Raw genomic sequence first — 19,261 nt, 5'->3', positions numbered from 1 at the left:
GTAAATAGTGCATAATATAATTTGCCCTATATAGATAGAGAATTTATCAGCTCTGCTTGATTTAGGAACTTGGTAGAGGTGAAAGGAGATGGCTTTATCCATTAGCCATCTAGTGTGGGAGATAATGGTTGACACTGTAATTTCCTTTATGTAAACATATCTCTTCTGTTTATCAATCACCCTTAACAACAAGGTATCAATCATGTTTCTTTTTTTGTTGTTGTTCTATTTCTCATAAAATATCACTCATCAAAGACAAACAAGACTTAAAGAAAAAAGTTCAAAGTGAAGATAACTAAAATTTGTATAATCTGTGTCGAGTAAATATGCACACTAACATGTATAAGTCTGTAGACCATGAATGCTAAATTACCTGGCACCTGTTAGTCCCAATATTAGGCCTGATAGCCGGAGTGAAAATAGTTGCACTGCCCTATGGCTCCAATTTAAAGAAATAAACACTTGTGCACTGCTTATTGCATAATTGATTTAATTGTAAAGTGTTGTCAGTTAGCTCATCATATAACACTTTTAAAAATGTATCTTGAATTATGTCTCTTACATTTTTATCATCTTTCACTTCTGACTTCTCTCCACTTCTTTATTTTTTCCCCTTTATTAGATCATGGTGCAAGTCTGTCAGTTATTTTTGGTGTCTTTCTCCCTTTGCTTCCATTATTTCCCTTTTGCTTTGTTCCCTTACTCTGTGTGGTTTTCTCTATACATATCCATATATGTCTCACTTCTCCAGCCCCACAAAAAATTCTTTCAGTAATCTGTTTATTTTCCAGTCTATTCCATCACGCTCATTCACACAAATCCACTAACTTGGTCACACACTCACTCCCATCAAATACCTCATGTTACATTCCAGGGTGCAATCCAGACCAGTGAGGGGTTGTCACCACTTGCCCTGCAACTTTGGGTGCCTCACAATATTTTGATGATGTAGCTCCCAACCTGGGCCGCTCACAAACAGCCTTCCAGCATGCAGGTCACACCCTAAGGGCTGGACAGTGCAGACACAATTTTTTGAAAAAATACAGGCCTAGGAGTGTGATGGGGTTATCCTGCAAGTATAGGATCTGAGGCTGGTGGAAGCCAGACTGTGGTTGGTGTGTTGCTGACAGACTGCTGGGCTCAGAGCTGCTGGATGTGTTTGTTTGAATATTTTCTATTTCTAAATATATTTTCAGGCTTTTAATCTCTTTTGTTATAGATGGGTGTGTTGTAAACTTGTGTTTGGGTGGGCCAATAAATAACGCCAATAATAATAAATAATGGCCAGGTAGGACAGTGGGCCAATAAATAACGCTTTTATCTTAGAAAATTTCCTACCATCACTGTAGAGCTGGTGCAATTTCACCTGTCGTGTGAAGACCAGTGGGGAGTGTTTCTGGGTAGTATGGTGCTAATGCAGCTGTGGGAAGTTATTGGAAGCTCCTCAGCATAGCTGCAGACCAAGAGAAGAGGCCAAAGGGCAAGGACCAATGAAGGCACATCAGCTTGCCCAGATTATGGCCAGGACTTTGCATGAAATCTAGTACCTAATGTTATGGCATTCTGAACATGTGAAGGCAAAAATGTCACTTCAGCACACTGTCATAGGCAACTTGTCAAGGTCAGGCCACTCAGTTAGTCTTTGGAAGGACTTGACCTTGGAAAGTTACCCATGACACACAGTATATTGAGGTGTTCTGTTGGATAAGGGGGCAAATGATAATTTTGCCTTCAGGAGTGTAGGGCAACTGTCCATCGTGTTTAATTTGTGCTCCTAGATGGATGGCTTTACCAAAACAACTCTGGCATTGTTCACAAGGAAACAATTTTTCTCTATTGGTATTAGACTTAGCTTTTATTTAACAGGGTGGCGGTGTTTCCTTCTTGACCTTTTTTAGTCAGTATGTTGATGACTTAGCCAAAAAATTAATTAAAATACAAAATCCCCTATTATAAACAAAATCCTCAGCAAGTACATATACTAATCTCAGAGCAAAAGGAAGGATGAGGAGAAATGTATACAGGCACAAAAACACTCTTAAGAAGTTGAGCAGAACTTTATTTCAACGAGACTGAAACCGTCACAGAAATTTCTCTTGAAGTATACTTAACTTCCCGGGCGAGGGCTTTTCTTTTCCGACAGACTGTCTCAGTCTCAATTTGTCCTAAGCCCTCTTTAGATTGGTCTTTTCTGGTTGTCCAGCTGTTCAACCTAATGAATAAGAAAAGTCCCCATGTCACATAAAGGTGCCATCGGGTCTCCCCACATTTTCACTAACTTCTGCATCTCCCTTTCTCTCTCCTTTTTTTTTTTTTTTTTTCCGGTGGCAGCTTTCTTTTCCCCACTGATGCTCTTCACTCAGCTTCATCTTCACTGACACAAAGCAAGATATCAAACATGCTGTAGTTAGCTTGCTGTATAATCCTGAGTGGAGGCAGAAGGCACTTAGTGTCTACCATGAAAGTGGCTAGGTGAGGTCAGTGCTATGTACCTCCTGCCCATGGTTAACCTCACCTAATTTACTCTCATAAAAATAAATTGATTTTTCCCCATTCTGTTTTTAGTTATCCTTTGGTAAAAGCATACCCTTAGTGCTGCTGCTGGTCTGCCAAATGGGAGCCACGCTGAACAGCTTCCTCTCAGTGATCATTTAGGAGCTATCCCTCTAATTTCAATCATTCCTTCAACAAAACACTGAATTTAACATTTTGAGTAGGCTTCTAGGATATGAATATCGCTGTACTCCGCACAGGAAAAATCTCAATGTCCCCATTCTTCCCCAGCCCTATATGTAACTTATCTGAGTATGGATGTGTAGCCTAGGCAGTTGTATTTGTTTTGCTAACAAAATCAGTGCAGTGTGAAAAAGAAATGTCATGGGTCAGTTGATTTCCATGACGCTTTGGATAATAAACTAAATTGGGATCATGTAAGAATTCTACGTGGATTTATCTCAATGAAAGGGAAGGGGAGTCTGGGAAAGTTATCAGTTTTGCGTAAGGCTTCTTCATGTGAATTTGTTCTGAGTGTGGATTAGACCAGAACAGTAGTTATATAAGTTATCATTCAGGGTTTAAAATGATAAAATCAAATCCTCCCTCCTGCTCAAATGTTCTTGGCACTAAAAGACATGTAGGTATTTTGATCTCAGTTTTAATTCCCCAGTTTTGAAATGAAGCCATTAAAATTGTATTTAAAATATTTTAGTGTAGAAAATACGATAATGATTCTGAAATTATTGCAGACTATCTAGGGAGGCTGGAAGGTACTACCATACACGTAGCTGCTTTTCTAGCATGCTCTCTCCTAATTAGGGTGTATTAATGTGCAGAGGCCAAATTCAGATCTCATTTACACTTGGCAAATCCAGAGTAACTCAGTTTGTCTGTATTAAAGATGCTCTGGATTACTTAATGTCGCTATATCAATGTTTTTTTTTCTACATGCTTCAGTGTGCGGCAACAAGCAACAACCCCATAGGGTTTGCTATGTTGCTAAAAATGATTGAACGTGACTGAAAGAAGTAAGAGGCCATCTTAGAATGCAGTCATAATAGTTTGAAATGTTCTTGCCCTTAGTTTAGATCTCTGATGCAAGGATTGCCATTTTACTTTTGAAATATCCATTGTTGAATGTTCTTCTACTTACTCTTTTTTTCCCTCATTCTCCTTTTTGTGTAAACCAATCAGTCATGATAATCCCCATTTATTTTGGCATAATCTGCTGCCAAAGTGGTTATATCACAAATGGAGGATTATGCTTTGTTTGTCTGAATAGGCAGGGGATGGGTTATGAAAGAGAATCTTTTTATTCACGCTCAGTAGTTAGAGTTGGGGATAGCGGTTGATCATCTCAAAGGTTTAAGCTTTTAATATGCACGGGTGTTGCTTTGGAATACTAGAACCCCGTCCTCTTCAAGAGTACCTTAAAAGTCTAACATTCCAAATTCAGTTATTCTTCTGTAATATTAAACTGCTGTTGGCTTTTCCTCTTTTAATTTAACAGAGTTCTCTGGCAGAGACACTGGACAGCAGTGGAAGTTTAGATGCGCAGAGAGCTGACATGATTTACACAATTGAGGATGTTCCTCCCTGGTACCTCTGCATATTCTTGGGGTTACAGGTACATTTCAAAACGCATATTTCTGAAGAAATCAATTTTTTGGTTTATAATCTTTAAGAAAATGTTCAGCATTTTTATATAGTACATAGTGGTACGTGATACAACAATGTTGGTGACTTGCCTTCTGCTTTGAGTCCATTTGATTACTTATTGAAGTGGTTGGGGAGGGCTGCAAGCCCACTCTGGCAACAGAGTCGTGTATTGTGAATGAAGCAGAGTGGATGGAAAGTACTACCTGGGAGTCTTAAAACAGCCGGAAGCTTATAAAAGTCCTATCTATTTGTTGTTATGCTCCCCTACATTCATATCTGTATTAATTTTTTTTCTCCAGCATTCCTAGATTTTTGCAAAAAAGCCTATCATGGCAAGATAGCCTTCCTGCAAAATGTCTCCTTCCCTTCTCTACCACCTCACTAGGATTCACATATTGACAAAGAGCTATAATGTTGCTTGCTAGCTGTTGCATTTCAGGAATTACTGGAGACTCACTTCACAAATAGCCATTTGGGCTGCTACCTAACACGTGTTCCATAATTTAACTAAAAATTTAAAATTCAGTAGCAACTTGTCACTCATGAATTCATGTGAGGATAATATAGGGGGATGGAAGGTGAGAGAGATGCTGTGTTAATGTTCTGATCTTTCTTGGAGGTACTGCTTTTAGTAGGGTTAGTTCTGGGAATGACTAGCACCAAGATGGCAGCATCCCCTGGCTGGAAAGCTGGTTAATTATGAAAAAAACACCTCTCTCTCTCCCCCCCCCCCCCCCCCCCCCCGCCTGCTGAGTTCCTTGTACTTTTCAGGCATTTGTTTGTACTTTGTGTTAGTTAGCGAGTTAGACTATGTCTACACTAGGAGTGCTTTGTGGGTATAGGAATACCAGTGTACTATACCGGCAAAGTGCTCCTAGTGTGGGCACAACTAGACAGGCAAGGCTGTGCTTTGTACTGGTATAATAAAAGCGCCCCCCACGAATGAAACAAGCTCTAGTGGTAAAAGCACAGTTTTGCTGGTATATCTCTGTTTAAACTACAGACTTCTGCCAAAACAGTTATGTTGGTCATGAATCTCACTCTTTGCATCCTTGATCAACTTAGTAATGCCGGCAGTAGTCTGTAGCATAGACATGGCCATAGTAGAACTTAATGGACAGCCAAGACAGCTGGATTCTAGTTGCAGTTTTGCTGTGAATGTGGGCAAGTCCTTTCATCTCTCTCCCCCTCTCTAAAAAGGGTAATAAAATTACCCCAAAGGAGTGTTGAGACTTCATTAGTATTTGTAAAAATACTTTGAGATCCTCAAACAAATGACTCCTTAGAAATCCAAAGTGGCTTATTTTTATTCCTGCAGTTATTCATCAGCCAGTACTGCAGGAATTTTCTTTTTCTTACATAGTTGAACATGCAGCTTTTTAATAATTTTTTTAATCTACTTGGATTGGAGCAGAATAAATCCATGATTTGGCTAGTCTCTAACATTCCAGAACTTATCCCCTATATAGTTTTCACACTGAAGTACTATTTAAATTCATGTCTAATCAGACAGTCTTTCATGTGATCCTCACGTGAATTAATTTGGTGGATAGGAGGAATGCAGTGGACATAATATACCTGGACTTCAGCAAGGCTTTTAACACAGTCTCACATGACATTCTGATAAGTTGCTGGAGAAATGCAGGCTCAGCAGAACTACCATTCAGTGGATATGCAATTGGTTAAAGAACCGCAAACTAAGAGTAACTATTAATGGAATGATGTGGGATTAGAGGGAGGTCTCAAATGGGGTTCCACAGGGATCTGTTCTGGGTCTGATGTTGTTTAACAGCTTTATTAATGACTTGGATGTAGGAATAGAGAGCATACCAATCAAATTTGTAGATAACACACAGCTCTGTGTGTGTGGGGGAGGGGTTGCAAACCGTTTGGTGGATAGAGCTGAAATTCAGAATTATCTTGATAAATTTGAGTACTGGGCTATACGCACCAAAATGAAAATCAACAAAGACAAATATAAGGTGCTACACTTATGGAAGAAAAACCAAATGTACAAATACAGAATGAGGGATAACTGGCTTGGCAGCAGCACTGCTCAGAAGGATCTGGGAGTTGTGGTGGATCACAACCTCAACATGAGTCAGCAATGCGATGCTGTTAGAAAAAAAAGCAAATGCAATTTTAGGTCGCATTAACAGAGGCATAGCATGCAAGTCATGGAAAGTGATAGTGCTGCTCTATTTGGCGCTGGTTAGGTCTCAGCTGGAGGACTGCGTCCAATTTTGGTCATCAATGTATAGAAAGGATGCAGAGAAACTGAAAAGGATCCAGTGGTGAGCCACAAAGATGATCAAAGTGCTGGAATGCAAGCCATATAAGCAAAGGCTGAAGGAACCGGATATGTTTAGTTTAGAAAAGAGGAGACTAAGAGGGGGACATGACAGCCATCTTCAAATACTTAAAGGCACAGTTGCCAACTTTCACGCTGTAAATAAGCACCCCAACTTTCACAATAAGCCACAAATCAAGCTAATCCCATTTCAAAACAAGGCAAAAACAAGCCAATCCCTAAGAACCCCAACATGCTACGTGACTAGATCCCCCGGGTGTGCAGCCTGGGACTGTTGTGGGCCCGGTGTGCACCCCTGACTCTCCACCTCCTTTGCTCCTGCTTGCCAGGAGCTGATCCAAAAAAAAAAAAAGAAAAGCAACAAGCTACAAGCCAGAAACTAGCCAACAAGCAACTCACAAGCCAAAAACAAGCCCAATTTCTGCAGTTTCTTTGCGGATTTGGCATGTCTGCTTAAAAGGCTGCCATAAAAAAGATAGAGAAGAATTGTTCTCTCTTGCCACAGAGGCAGTGGGACAAGACAGTGGGTTCAAACTACAGCATAGCTGATTTAGATTAAATCACAGGGAAAACTTCCTAAATGTAAGAATAGTAGGACAGTGGAACAGACTGCCTCAGGAGGTTGTGGAAACTTCTTCACTAGAGGTTTTCAAAAGGAGGCTGGATAGTCATTTGTCTTAGATGGTTTAGACACAACAAATCCTGCATCTTGGCAGGGGTGTAGACTAGATGACCCTTGCGGTCCCTTCTAACCCTGTGGTTTTGTGTGTTTCAAAATGGAGGGAGCTATTTTTCTGCTTCTGTAAGTTGGAAGCTGCTTCAGCATGGTTACCTAGATACCTACTCATCAAGAATAAGAACAGGAACCATTTAGCTATGTAAATAGCCTAATTTATCATCTATAAGTAGAAGTCATTAGTAGCTGGCTAAAAGTAGCTAAACATGGAAAGTAAAAAATATTAGAAATTAAAATATTTGGAACCAGAAAATAATGAGAGGGTTGGTGGTTAATTTAAAGAAATAAATAAACTGAGTGTAAAGGGAAAAATAGTGCATCTCTAAGGTTCTTGTATGTGTGATTATTAGTATTAACAAGCTGTTCATTCTTTGTGTTCACAGCACTACCTGACATGTTTTAGTGGAACTATAGCAGTACCTTTTTTGCTAGCTGATGCCATGTGTGTTGGATTTGACCAGTGGGCTACCAGCCAACTGATTGGGACCATTTTCTTCTGTGTGGGGATCACTACTTTGTTACAAACAACTTTTGGATGCAGGTGAGATCAAAACTCATACTTCATTCTTTATTGTTGCGATACTGATGGTGGGGTACACATCTCTTTAAATGTACAGAATATCCAAGAAGTGCATAGGGTATTTCAGAAGGATGAATGTGAAATACAGAATAACAGTTCAGACTCAAGATTGCTCGGGAATAGGGTTGTCTGATCCTAATTTTGGAAGGTTTCACAAAAAAAATGGATATGAAGTAAAAGAATAAGGCTATGTCTATACTTAAAACATTACAGCTCCAGTTACGCTACTGTAGTGCTTCAGTGTAAACTTACTATACTCACTTATTACTGTGACTGGAGGGGTTCTCCTGTCACTGTAGTAAATCTACCTCCCCAAGAGGCCGTAGCTAGATCAACGGAAAAATTATTCCATCGATGTAGCACTGTTTTAGATGTGCTTGTGGGTTAGGTCAGCTTTGCTACATCACTAAGAGATGTGGATTTTTCACACCCCAGAGCAATATAACTGGGTTGATCTAATTTTCTAATGTAGACCAGCACTACATTTTGGATAACTGGGAAGCTGTTTCGAATGAAAGAAGGCATGAGCAGAATAAAAGAGTAGAGGAGCGGGGAAGTAGTGAGGAGAAACAAGATGAATGAACATAGGGAAAAAATTATTTAGCCCACTTTAAAGAGTGACTGCTTAGAATACTATCATTGTACCACTTGCCAAAAGGTAACCAGCTGAAGTTTTGGTGTATGGACACAGTAACTTCTGCTGCTGCTTCTGTCGTATTGTGCTGTAACAGTTTCAGCAAGGTGATTGTCAAAGTATGTTGAAATAGTAGGATCTCTGGAGTCAGATACTTGAAGAAGCTAATGTACGACTGATGCTTCCGGGTGCAGGTGTATTTCGGTGAAAGAAAGTGATCTGTTTAATTAATCATGCTTAAGGATAAAATGCTGATATAGAAGAATCTCTCTCTGTTCTGCCAAAACCCTTATACTTTTGAATCACTTTTACGTAACTAAGGTAGATAATATAATAGACATTAAGAAAAGGGAAGGGCAACTTCTTATCCCTGATCTTACTGTTTCTGCCAATAACACACCCTTTGCATACGTTTCCTTGTAAATTCCTTCTGTGGGAATGGGTGGGAAATAAAGGTCTTCTTTCTTGGCTGCGCAGAGGTGCCAGTATCACTTTACCACAAACTGTCAAGGAACATAAGCGTTAGATTAGCTTGCTTGGGGTTCCTGTATCTTTCACTCCACTGTTTCTGGAAGTGCTATTTTAATACGATGACATGTCTGAGACTGGTCTAAATATTGCCAGATTTTTAAAATAATATGTTATTGCCAAAATGTAGTATGTTCTAACAACAGTGAAGTTAAAATAAAAATAAAAAAGTAGTTATCATTATACTTGGAATATTGCAGAGAGATTTTAACTAAACATTTACTTAAACCCTTGGTCATCCATTATTTGTCTGGGTCAAGGGATGGATAAAACCCACAAGATGTTTCTGCATCTTGAATAGAATCAAGAAAGAAAAATAAGACCAGAAGAAAGATACTCATTGTATTATCATGTCCAAGCATTACTGTTCAAGTGTCACTTCATCTTATATCATTTTTATGATGAATTAAGTCTTAGACTTTCAATGAAAAATGGACAACATAGTCCCAGTTAAAAACATTTACTCAAGAAACAGACTTTTTGGGTGGAGGAGATCACTCAGCAGGGAAAAAAGGGCAAACCCGTTAAACAAATCATTTAGGATTGTTAATGCAGATCAGCCAAAGGGGGAAAAAATCTCTTCAGGCAATTCAGGCTTCCTGAGTCAAAGTCCTTGTGGTGTTTGTTTTTTGTTTTCAATGGTCTGGAGAAAGTCTAATCTGCCATCTCACCTTCCTTCTACCTCTTCAGAAAAGATTCTTTGTCCTTTTCTTACCCTCAGCTTTTCTAAGAGTTGTAAAGCTGCTTTGATATTTCTTTCATCATATGTTTACTTGAGAAATAGGAAGGGATGTTTGTCTGGGTAGAATTGGTGGAAAGGAGAGAAAAGCATTTGCTTTTTCCCAAGACCATGTTTTCCTTGCAACAAAATTCTCTGTCCCTCACATATATGAGACAGTTTTCTTTCCTATTTGGTTTGTCCTTCCTGTTTATACTCATTTGAAGTTAAGAGTTGGCTTAATGCTCAAATACACTTATTCCTAGATTTTTAGGTATACATTTATAAAGGGGGAGAGGGTAGCAGAGAAGCATGGGCCAGGCCCCTCATTGTCTTCAATCTAATCACATTTAAATTGAACAGCTATATCTGATTATGTTGCTGCTTACTTCAAATGCTTGTTACCTTTAACACATTACTTTTTACCTCCTTATCTTGCATCTTATACTGGCCTTCACGTATAGGGTCAAGGAGTAGTCACGGAAATCGGAAGATATGGTCAGTTCTCTAAGTCTTTTTTAGATTAAAAAGTCATCTTCATTTTTTAGACCACTGAAGACTTGCTCCATCACTCTCAGACCTATTCCACTGCCTTGTTTGTGAGGAGAATTAGCAGCTGAACATTTTGTAACTGTTAGCATGTGATATTGTTTTATATTTGGTTGGGACCTGCGGACACAAACACTTGAAATGAGATTCTTACAAGGTTTATTGGCAAGCCTGTGAACTGAGAAATGTTTAAATAATAAAGCCATTATGGTTTCAGAAAGGTCAAATTTCACTGGTTAAAAGCCCTTAGAGATGGATGTAGCCAGTTACCTGGAGCCATTGTGGTTAGTCTGGTATCCATACTACTTTTAGGAATTCAGGCTATTTACCAAAGCATAGCTCTTTTCCAGCCTTTTAAATTAATACAGAGGAACTATTATGATCTGAGAGATAAATATGTACCTCGATCCATATTTTAGGTTTGCTGAATTATGTCTTTGTAGTATCTAAGCATTGTTACATCTATGCAATGCATTTATGTTAACTAGAATGTTTCAAAACAACATTTTAATTACTCAGAATCTGTCTTCAATAGCGCTAGTGTCAAAACCTTAACCATTAGGAAATTCAGAGTTGCCCTTGAAATTGCATCCCGACCGTATGTTTATATGGGCTTGGGTAATGTATCTACTTTGTACTTTTGTGTGATCTTAGGCATGTGATGCATTACTGTTTATAGCGTACTTTTAGGGCATAGCTTCAGTTTATCAAGATTGTAGTACAATTCCACTAAGATATATAATTGTTACTTAAAACAAAAGGTGAGATTGTACTAGGTTTTCTTCTGATTTTTGTTGAGTGGTGTTTCCATGTATCATCACTTCATTGTATATTGCTGAAAAATTACCATGTATTTATCTGAGAAGAGTGAATTTGTTTTCTCTTGAGAAGAATGAAATGTAATAACCACTAGAGTCCCTTGATCATGTCCTTATAAAAGACCAGCCATTTTAGCCTTGACAAAAAGTCCATTGTGACTGGGGTGACCAGATAGCAAGTGTAAAAAATCGGGACGGGGGTGGGGGCTAATAGGTGCCTATATAACAGAGAGCCCGCAAAATTGGGACTGCCCCTATAAAATCGGGACATCTGGTCACCCTAATTGTGACTGAGTTGAAAAAAGTAGTTTAGAAACAATGTTCAACTCAGAGTGAATTTTTTAGCAGAACTTGTGGAGGCCTTATGCTCCCCTCATGGCATTTCTCTGTCTGTATGCGGGTAGCACAATCACTTTTGAATGCTGTACCTGATCAATTTCAAAATTTCAGTGTGTTATAAGAATCAGTGGCCAAAATGTGATGGAGGGGAATAGATGACATGGGGGAAGTGGGAAAGCTACTGGTGTGGGGAGGGAGAATGGGAGACGCTGGTATGGGAGAAGTGGAGCAGGGGGCACAGACTCCATGGCAGAGAGGAGATTGGGGGAGGTTGCAGGGAGTCCCTGCAATAGAGGGGGAGGGAAGAGTGGCACATAGGGAGCTGGGGGGGGGGGGGAGGAGGAGAGAAGGGAAGGATGCCTGGAGCCCCTTGTGAGTGCAATGAGCTCAGCCTACACAAGCTACAAAGTATGCGACCCCTAGTTCAGGGATTCTCAAACTGGGGTCACAAGGTGGTTACATTGGGGTCGTGAGCTGTCAGCACTGTGGGGCTGACGTCCCTGAGCCCCCTTTATATTATATTCCCCCCTGTTTTTAATTTATAAGCGTGTCATACTCGGAGGCTTGCTGTGTGAAAGGGATCACCAATACAAAAAGTTTGAAAACCACTGCCCTAGTTTTAAACTACTGGAAAATGTAGCTTTGTATGGGAAATCACTATATTAACAAAAAGAGTATTAATTGATCCTGCAGCCATAAACACAACTTCCTGTGTCTTAGAAGAAAGGAGAATGGCTGGAGAGGGGAGAAAAATGCAGGGGCACTAATCAAACAACTTTACAGTCAGTGTCTTTTGTATTCAATGCTTTAATAATAATTAAAAAAAAAAAAAGTCAGTTTGCATTCAGAATAACTCCTCACCGTTAAGATAATCACCATCTCCATGGAAAAGGGAAGCTAATAGAGAACTCCTAATGGGTTTTTTCCCCAAACTCATCCAGGCTTAAACACAGAGATAAAGCCACTGTGGAAATAGCATTGCTAAAGTTGAGCCGTTCGCTTTGTTTTAGATCCTTTCCCGTTTTACTTTTATTGTAAGCTGAATTTGAGTTTATTCTAGCAATTGGAATGAGGCGAATTCAGTCAGAAGCTCTTTGGAGCATTCATTGCTTAATTATGTAGCAGAATTCTTGTGCCTTTTTACGGTGGGTAGTAAAACCATTTACTATGGATTCTGCCGATTTACCCAACTTAATATGCTTTGCAAGCTGCTTTCTCAGCCCCCGTGGGGCATGAGAGACTTCAGTTTGGGAGTGGACTTTGCTCCTATCAGAAGGGAAGTGTTTTAGTCATTGTTTATATGCTGGGACAAGAAAGCGTGCTTGCAGTTAATTGTATTTGCATAGGAGAGCCAAGGAAAGGATGCTGCATTTGTTTAGGGGTAGTTGATATGTCCTATACTCATACAGACCCTGATTCAGGAAAGTGCTTAAGCACTTGTGTAACTTTGAGCATGTGAGTAGTTGACTGAGCATACTGCAGCCTCTGCCTGTTAAGTAGTTTAGTTAAACCTTGCTCTATGTAAATGTCTTGTAGCAGAATAGGCTTGCTGTTAGACTTAAACTCTAAATTAGCATCTTGCTTTTTGCAAGTTTGTTGTGAATTGATATTCTTCTTCGAATGATTGCTCATATCGATTCCAATTAGATGTGTACGCATCGCGAGCACAGTTGTTGGAATGTTTTCCCCCTAGCAGCACCCGTTGGGTCGGCTGTGGAGCCCCCTGGAGTGGCGTCTTCATGGCGCTCAATATATGACCCTGCCGACCCGGCGCTCCTCAGTTCCTTCTTGCCGCCAGTGACGGTCGTTGGAACTGCGGTGACTTGCTTAGCAAGCTCTCCTCGTTTTCCCTATCTTTCAGTTTAGTTTAGTTCAGTTATTCCTAGCCTCGTTAAGTTTAGTTTTAGTGTTTTCGGTTGTTACAGCAGATAGCTGTTGGGAGTGGGAGGTTTTCCTCTTCACCCCGACCGTGTTCCCCATTGGGACTCGGAGTATGCCTAAATCCCAAGGGTTCAAACCCTGCAAGTCCTGCAACAAGCCCATGCCAATGGGCGACCCCCACGATGCTTGCTTAAAGTGTCTAGGGGAAGCACACCAAGCGGACAAGTGCAGGATTTGTAAAGGGTTTTGCCCCGGAACAAAAAAAGAGCAAGACTTTCGCCTCAAGCAGCTCCTTACACCACAACCTACATTGTTATGGCAAGACCTGGCACCAAGCTCATTGGTGTGCAGTGTCCCAGTGGAAGAGGTAGAAGCGGCACCGCAGAAGGATTCTGGGAGAGACCCACGGGATCAATCCAGCACCGGTCCCATTCCCTGGCGCAGAAATGGCATCAGAAGCAGAGGAGGAGTAGATCTCCGACTCAGAGACCCACCCGTTTGGAGCCGGCCAATGGGAGGAGCAGCCAGGGCTGAAGACTTTGGAGCCGGCACCGTTGAGTCAGGTCATTGAGGAGGTGAAATTGCCATTCACCCCAGACACCTTTGAGGTTGCGAGGGACCTCATTGCCATGATGGCACCGTGGTCCCTGGTCCTTCGAGCCAAACCTCCAGTACTGCAACATGTGGCACCGTCTTGAGGCAAACCGGTGATGCTTTGTCCCTCTGCACCGCCGGTGGAGTTGCTGCACTGCTCAGAGTTGTGGCGCTACTCCCCAGCGATGCTGATCCTCGTTCCCGGCACCATTCTCCAACCTTGCGGCACCGCTCCCCAGTCCAGCTCCGCTTGGCACCACCCTGGCCATCATGGTCTCGGTCCCCGTCTTCGGACTTGGAAGGCCTGAGGTGGGGGTAGAGCCATGGTCTGTGAAGTTTCCCAGTATCACCACCAGTGCCACTCGTTATGGGGACAAATGGTTATGAAAACCAATATCCCAATAAAAGAAAAAAGGTTCTCTCGATCCCAAAGGACCAAGCCCCAGATCCAGGTCAAAATACAAATCAGATCTTACCCACAAATCACGCTGTTGCCAGTCCTTTAGAATCTAAAATCTAAAGGTTTATTTATAGAAGGAAAAAGATATAGATAAGAGTTAGAATTGGTTAAATGGAATCAATTACATACAGTAATGGCAAAATTCTTGGTTCAGGCTTGTAGCAGTGATGAAATAAACTGCAGGTTCAAAATCAAGTCTCTGGAGTACATCCCCAGCTAGGATGGGTCATCAGTCCTTTGTTCAGAGCTTCAGTTTGTAGCAAAGTTCCTCCAGAGGTATGAAGCAGGATTGAAGACAAGATGGAGTCGAGGCATCAGCCTTTTATAGTCTTTTTCAAGGTATAAGAACATCTCTTTGTTCTTACTTTGGAAAATTACAGCAAAATGGAGTCTGGAGTCACATGGGCAAGTTCCTGCATACTTTGTTGAGTTACAAAGCATATCTGCCTTCTCTCCATGGGTCAGTTGTTTAGCTGATGGTCCTTAATGGGCCATCAAGCAGGCTAGGCAGAGCTAACACCAACTTATCTGGGATGTCTCCCAGAAGCATAGCATAAGTTTGAAATACAGACAGTATAGAGCCAATATTCACAACTTCAACTACAAAATTGATACACACATATAGACAGCATAATCATAACCAGCAAACCATAACCTTGTCTTAGACACCTCATTTGACCCCCTTTTTACAAGATTTGGTGCCACTACAGGACTTTGGTTGCAGCCATGTTCTATATGGTCCCAGATTATATCAATAATGTCACACCCTGACAGAGAGGTGGGACAGGAGGCCTCTGAAGACCAAGAGGCTCAGGAGATCCTTCCCCATCTTTCTTGAATCGTCTGTCCCACTTCTACGGTGCTTGCTCACAAATAACTTCGGACCGCTGGGTTCTCCGTATGGTAGAAGTGGAATATTCTCTCCAATTCTGCTCCTATTCTCCCTCCCACCCACCTTCCCTGTCCCTCTTCGGGGAACCTTCTCACGAGCAGCTCCTTATCTAGGAGGTGCGGGTGCTCCTCGCTATGGGAGCACTGGAGGAGATTCCTCAGGGGCAAGGGATTCTATTCCTGATACTTCCTAATCCCCAAGGTCAAGGAGGGTCTCAGACCCATTCTAGATCTGCGAGGACTCAACAAGTTCATAGTAAAGTTGAAGTTCCTCATGGTCTCCCTGTACACAATTATCCCTTCTCTGGATCCGGGAGACTGGTACATTGCCCTCGATATGAAAGACGCGTGTTTCCATATAGCTATTTGGTCTGCACACAGATGATTCCTACGGTTCATGGTCGACCACAAACATGATCAATTTATGGTCCTTCCATTCGGCCTCTCAACAGCCCCCGAGTGTTCACCAAGTGCATGTCGGTTGTGGCCGCTTTCCTCCATCGGAGACAGGTGCAGGTATACCCCTACCTCCACGACTGGCTGCTCAGGGGCCGCACCAGCAGGCAGGTGGAGTCTCAAGTCTGATTGGTCAGATCCGCATTCGAGAGACTGGGTCTCCTCCTCAACTTGAACAAGTCAACCTTGTCACCGACCCAAAGAATAGATTCATCGGGGTGGTCGGTTCAGGCAAGAGCACTTTTGCCAGAGTCCCGATTCCAAGCCATGACGGACATCATTCAAGGCCTCAGGCAATATCTGACCACTACAGCAAGGGGATGCCTGAGTCTCCTCGGGCACATGGCAGCCTGCACTTACGTGACCCGGCACGCCAGGCTGAGGCTCCGACCACTCCAAGCGTGGCTCACTTTGGCCTATCACCCAGGACACGACAGCATGAATTCAGTGGTCACGGTGCCGGGGCAGGTGCTCGAGTCTCTTCAATGGTGGCTCGACCCTTGGACAGTGTGCGAAGGAGTCCCCTTCAGCAGCCCTCAGCCTTCCTTGTCACTGGTAACGGAAGCGTCAGCTCTGGGAGGGGAAGCGCATTTGGGGGAAGCGCATTTGGGATATCTCCAAACGCAGGGCCTGTGGTCTCAGGATGAGCTCTCTCTCCAGATCAATATCAAGGAGCTGAGGGCAGTGCGACTAGCATGCCAGACCTTTCAGGCCTGACTAAAAGGCCAGTGCGTGGCAGTTCTGACGGACAACACCACTGCCATGTTTTACATCAACAAGCAGGGTGGAGTCCGCTCCTCTCCCCTGTCGGGAAGCCCTCCAGCTGTGGGCGTTCTGCATAGCCCATTCCCTTCACCTGGAAGCGTCCTATCTACCAGGAGTTCAGAACATGCTGGTGGACCACCTCAGCAGGTCCTTCCACACACACGAGTGGTCCATCCATCCGGATGTCAGACACCTTGTCTTCCAAAGGTGGGAGTTTCCCCAGGTCGACCTGTTTGCCACCCGGAGCAACAGGAAGTGCCCAATGTTCTGCTCCTTCCAGAGAGACAGCCCAGGATCAATCACGGATGCATTCCTGCTACCCTGGGGAGACAGTCTGCTCTACGCCTGTCACCCGTTCCCTCTCGTGCACAAGGTCCGACTCAAGATCTGCAGGGACGGGAAGAGAGAATTCTGGTAGCACCATCATGGCCTTGACAACATTGGTACACCACACTCCTGGAACTGTCAATGGATGCCCCGGTCACGTTGCTACTCCTCCCCGACCTGATCGCTCAGGACCACGGTCGTCTTCATCACCCCTACCTGCAGTTCTTCCACCTCACGGCTTGGAAACTTCATGGCTGAACCCCATGGAGCTTCTGTGCTCAAAACAAGTAGCGGGAGTCCTCCTCGGCAGCAGAAAGCCCTCCACTAGAGCCACATATCTGGCAAAGTGGAAAAGATTTACTTGTTGGTGTGACTAGTGTCGTACACCCCCTCTTCAGGCACCCCTACCTCTCATCTTTAGAGTACCTTCTGCACCTGAAACAGCAAGGCTGGCAGCGTCCTCCATAAAAGTACACCTCGCTGCTATCTCGGCTTTCCACCTGGGAGCGTCTGGACGCTCTGTCTTCACCAACCCTACGGTTGGTCGGTTCCTAAAGGGAACAGCTACATCCCCAGATCAGACAGCCTGTCCCCACGTGGGACCTTAACCTGGTCCTCTCCAGGCTAATGGGGGGCCCCCATTGGAACTGCTGGCGACTTGCTTCCTTCTCTATCTGTCATGGAAGGTAGCCTGATTTTTAGCCTCAGCCTCATGCCAGTAGCCATGAGCAGAGGCTACAGTTCCTGGATGTTCGGCGAGCACTAGCCTTCTACATGGAGTGCACTAAGCCATTCAGAAAGTCAAACCAGTTGTTCATAGCAGTGACAGACCGGATGAAAGGACTCCCGGTCTCATCTCAAAGAATATCTTCCTGGATCACCTTATGCATCTGCACGTGCTACAAGTTGGCCAAGACAGCAGCCCCGGCTCATATGGCACACTCCACGAGGGCTCAGTCCTCATCAGCTGCATTCCTGGCCCAGGTCCCGATACAAGAAATCCACAAGGCAGCAACTTGGTCCTCGGTACATACTTTCACCTCTCATTACACCATCATCCAGCTTTCCAGAGACAATGCAGCTTTCTACCGAGCGGCGCTCCAATCAGCGATTCCATAACTCCAACCCCACCGCCTAGGTAAGGCTTGGGCGTCCCCTAACTGGAATCGATATGAGCAATCACTCAAAGAAGAAAAAAACGATGCATCCGAAGAAGTGAGGTTTTTACTCACGAAAGCTTATGCCCAAATAAATCCCTTAGTCTTTAAGGTGCCACCAGACTCGTTGTTTAAGAAAAAAACGGTTACTCACCACCTCGTAATGCAAAACAGCATTAGATAATGTACAAATAATTTATCAAAGCAGAATATCCAAACGCTTAACCTGAGCACACATGTGCATACTTGCCTAAATCTGGGCTTCAGTGTTTTACTTGAAAATCCAAACATCGTTAATTTAAAAAAATAAAAAAACCTCCACAGCTCGGAACGTATCTCTGAACACTTCACATAACATTTTCTTATCAAATATAGTTTAAAAGCTCAGCTCCCTGAATTCTTTTGCACTGATCTCTTCTAAGACATAGTAATTTTATGATTTAAAAAAAATAATAATCTAAATTTATCCATCAAGAAGTTTTGTGTCAAATGGAGGCAAGTTGACACAGCAGAAGTCCAGGCTTCTGTGACTATTTTCTATGCATAGAATGTGCTGATATCTAATCATTTGAAAGGAACAAATGTTAAGCTTTGAATGCTCACAACATGTGCATGTTACAGATGAAGTTAAATTTACACAAGGTTTGAAAAGCTGCTTCTGCATGAAGTAAATTACTGGAATCAAGTTGAAACACTAAACTGACTTCATTATTGAAGAATGTGTTTATGAGGTATATTAATTAAAGGATTTGTAAAAGGGGAAGGGGAGTAGTGTGTAGGTAGAGGTGAGGAGTAGCAGCTTGTTTCAGGCATTACATATTTTGCCCTGTGTGCCCGTGTACTCAGTTTGTCAAGTGAAGCTCAAAGGTACAAGGTGAATCATTTGCTCACAGCGAACACCATTTCTCTTTGCCCAGGATATGGTTTAGATTTTTGCCACAAGTAGCCGATACAGGGACTCATAGAATCTCACAATCCAAGCAAAGTCATGGCCATTCACTTGTGTGCTGTCAGTACTTACAATTTTTAAAAAGGAGAGGTTTCTAAATTCTCTGTGTGGGCCAATTCTTGTAAAAGAATCTCATGGACCACCTCCCCTGCCAATCATAAACCAATTATTGATCCCTCTTCCTGCCTGTGAACGTATGATGTTAACACATGCATGTTCCTATTTCCTCTGTTTCCTAGCTACTCGTCACCTCCTCTGTTCATCTTACTCCCTGAAGTACCTCACTGAGGAAGGTCCTCCCTCCAGTTGTTCTGGCATTTCGCATTTCTAGTGCCACTTTCTTGTGCTAGTTGTTACCCCGAGCTGAGCTTGCTGGTTTTGCTCCTTTTCCTGTGCTGCTGGTTCTGCGGGCA

At 42.6% G+C, this 19,261-nt stretch overlaps 1 protein-coding gene across 6 annotated transcripts in view; it reads left to right on the top strand.

Moving 5' to 3' along the window:
* The window catches only part of SLC23A2 (solute carrier family 23 member 2), a 135,939-nt gene that overhangs the window by 90,068 nt on the left and 26,610 nt on the right, over positions 1-19,261 (top strand). For all 6 annotated transcript variants that reach the window (XM_054017818.1, XM_054017815.1, XM_054017816.1 and 3 more), the window contains 2 exons: positions 4,007-4,123; positions 7,586-7,743. In XM_054017818.1, coding sequence (XP_053873793.1) covers positions 4,007-4,123; positions 7,586-7,743 — 275 coding nt within the window. The remainder of the gene's footprint in view (positions 1-4,006; positions 4,124-7,585; positions 7,744-19,261) is intronic.

This window comes from Malaclemys terrapin, chromosome 2 (assembly GCF_027887155.1).
Source record: "Malaclemys terrapin pileata isolate rMalTer1 chromosome 2, rMalTer1.hap1, whole genome shotgun sequence".
In the NCBI taxonomy this organism is placed as follows: Eukaryota; Metazoa; Chordata; order Testudines; family Emydidae; genus Malaclemys; species Malaclemys terrapin.
Note: the sequence above shows the minus strand (reverse complement) of the source record. Positions and strands in the feature narration are given on the sequence as shown.